The sequence below is a fragment of the Poromitra crassiceps genome (genome assembly GCF_964638095.1).
Source record: "Poromitra crassiceps genome assembly, chromosome: 19".
NCBI classification, from domain to species: domain Eukaryota; kingdom Metazoa; phylum Chordata; class Actinopteri; order Beryciformes; family Melamphaidae; genus Poromitra; species Poromitra crassiceps.
This window is the reverse complement of record NC_139646.1, coordinates 9,410,316-9,412,815: the sequence shown is the minus strand read 5'-3', so window position 1 is coordinate 9,412,815 and position 2,500 is coordinate 9,410,316. Positions and strand designations below refer to the sequence as shown.

Here is a 2,500-nt window from a genome sequence, read left to right as displayed (position 1 = left end):
ACAAAAACAAAAATGCAAACATCCGGTCAGCCACCGTCAACAGGAAAAAACATTTCCCGACACAAAGCTGCACAGCCTTGTTCCAAGGCAACAAATGCCATGAAGGTCCTTTAATCCCACAAAATAATGACCATATACTGAAACAGCTGCACTAACTATCAAGCCACATCTGAGGCACAGAGAGAAAGAGCATTTTTCAGTTGAAAAGATGGTTAGGCTCACCGTTGGAAAAAAACGATCGAGACGGGTTCAAACGTTTTTTTTTCAACCACTATTTGCAGACGTTGATTGAACGTTCACATTTAGACCAAATTTCGCCAGGATCTTAATTAAAAAATGCAACACCCAACATGGGATTCGAAAACCACCAATCTCTGATCTGTTCACTGAAAAGATAAGGGGCACCAGGCCCATATACTCTATCTCCATCTCTTACACAACTTATAGACAACTGTACGGTACCACAGGCTAAACGAGCATGGGACAGGTGTATTTTATATCATGTGTACCAGACTATCATATTATGTAACAGACTAACTGTTGACTGTGTGTGTGTGTCTGTAGTCTGTATTCAGCAGAGGTTAACTTCATTTAACACCGGCAATGCTGGGGGGACACACAGCCTCGTATATACAGCTGTTACAATAACATAGCGTGAAGCCCAGAGCCCCTCGCTCCGCACTTCGTGCAGTTGCTCTTGCTTCGGATTAAATTCTGCATCTCCAGCAGTCTAGTCAGTCACAGCTTAGCAACTAAGTACTGCAGGAACTCAATTCATGATTTTATTCGTAAGGTCAGTCTGGAGTTACTTCCGGTGATGTTGCTCGCTCTCTTATGGGTTACGCCCACTGATGCCAAACTCAATCCAAAAATCTGTCCGTTTTACTGTTGTCTTGCTTGTCACTAAGTGCGCCCGACTGCTATAACATGACTTTAGACCCGTTATGAATCAGTGGGGTCTTTACTACTATTCGGGCTAAAAACCGAAGCTCAGACCACGTACGTGTCTTGTTTATTTACAAAATTCACATTTTCATTGTTTTGAATGGGCGAGTTACCTCCAGTTCGGGGTCCCATGCTGCCCCCCTTGCTCGTGTGACGCATGAGTGACCTTACGCATAGTATTGCGTAGGGGTGTCACGATACACTCAGTTCACGATACGATACACGATATTGGGTTCACGATAACAATACGATATTTTAGCAATATTTTTTTGCGATCAATTTGTAAGTTGAGGGGGCATCCTCCATGCTAATTTGAGTAATTTCACCATTTTCATCCTCCGTGCCTGTAACGTCCTTCGCCTGTTCAAACAAAGCAATGAAAAGGAGAGCGAGCATGCAATCAGATGCAGATCAGTGCCACCATGTTCAGCTTCTTTTTCTCGCGATATGAGATTTCATCTCAACGATACATATTGTCACGTTTTGATATCGCAATATATTGTGGGACGACATATTGTGACATCCCTAGTATTGCGCTAAAAGTATTAACCATAGTTGTGTCCTGGAAGCTTTTTGCTGGCAGCACATAGCCTATATACTGTAGTTCCATAATTATGGAAAAACTACAGGCATGATTTTCATGAAGGTCATGCAAGGCTGTAGCATGGGCCAAGGAAGAACCCATTACATTTTTGGAGCGGATCAGGATCCGACTCATGAACAAGCAATAATAGCAGGAACCTTAGCGGAGGTCTGCGCTCCCCCTTCTAGTGTAGGCAGTGGGGAAGAAGCTAGCTGGAGAGTATAGACTGAATTTGTTAACAATTTATTTGGATAATCCAATGTTGATACGCAACTATCAGAAGTAGATGTTCTACAAAGGGCCACGTGCTTATTTGGCAAAACATGACCTTAGTCTTTTTAAGAGCATGTTCTACTCTTTTATTTTCGTGTGTGTGTGTGGGTGTGTGTGTGTGCGCGTGTGTGTGTGTCTACTGTCCTCCATGCAGCGGCGTGCGGTGGTCTCCTCTCCAAGCTGAATGGGACCATCAGTACTCCTGGATGGCCAAAGGAGTATCCTCCCAACAAGAACTGTGTGTGGCAGGTGGTTGCTCCCACTCAGTACCGCATCTCTATGCAGTTTGAGGCCTTCGAGCTGGAGGGAAATGAGGTGTGTGTGTTTGTGTGTGTGTGTGTGTGTGTGTGTGTGTGTGTGTGTGTGTGTGTGTGTGTGTGTGTTTCTGTGTGTCTTTGTTTGTGTGCTTGTGTATAGTATGTTAAATACAGACAAATGGCAATATAGACTATACTAAAATGCCACACATTCTGTGTGCGTGTAATAAATGTGTGTGTGTGTGTGTGTGTGTGTATGTGTGTGTGTGTGTGTGTGTGTGTGTGTGTGTGTGTGTGTGTGTGTGTGTGTGTGTGTGTGTGTGTGTGTGTGTGTGTGTGTGTGTGTGTGTGTGTGTGTGTGCGCGCGCGTGCACGTTGTAGGTGTGTAAATACGACTATGTGGAGGTGCGTAGCGGCCTCTCCTCCGACTCTAAGCTGCATG

The 2,500-nt window shown here is 44.4% G+C and overlaps 1 protein-coding gene across 1 annotated transcript in view; it reads left to right on the top strand.

Moving 5' to 3' along the window:
- The window catches only part of tll1 (tolloid-like 1), a gene marked incomplete at both ends in the record, with an annotated part of 62,749 nt that overhangs the window by 42,320 nt on the left and 17,929 nt on the right, over positions 1-2,500 (top strand). Inside the window, 2 exons of the mRNA XM_083655537.1 lie at positions 1,956-2,116; positions 2,440-2,500. The exon at positions 2,440-2,500 is cut by the window's right edge and continues 120 nt beyond it. Of these exons, the coding sequence (XP_083511663.1) occupies positions 1,956-2,116; positions 2,440-2,500 (222 nt within the window). The remainder of the gene's footprint in view (positions 1-1,955; positions 2,117-2,439) is intronic.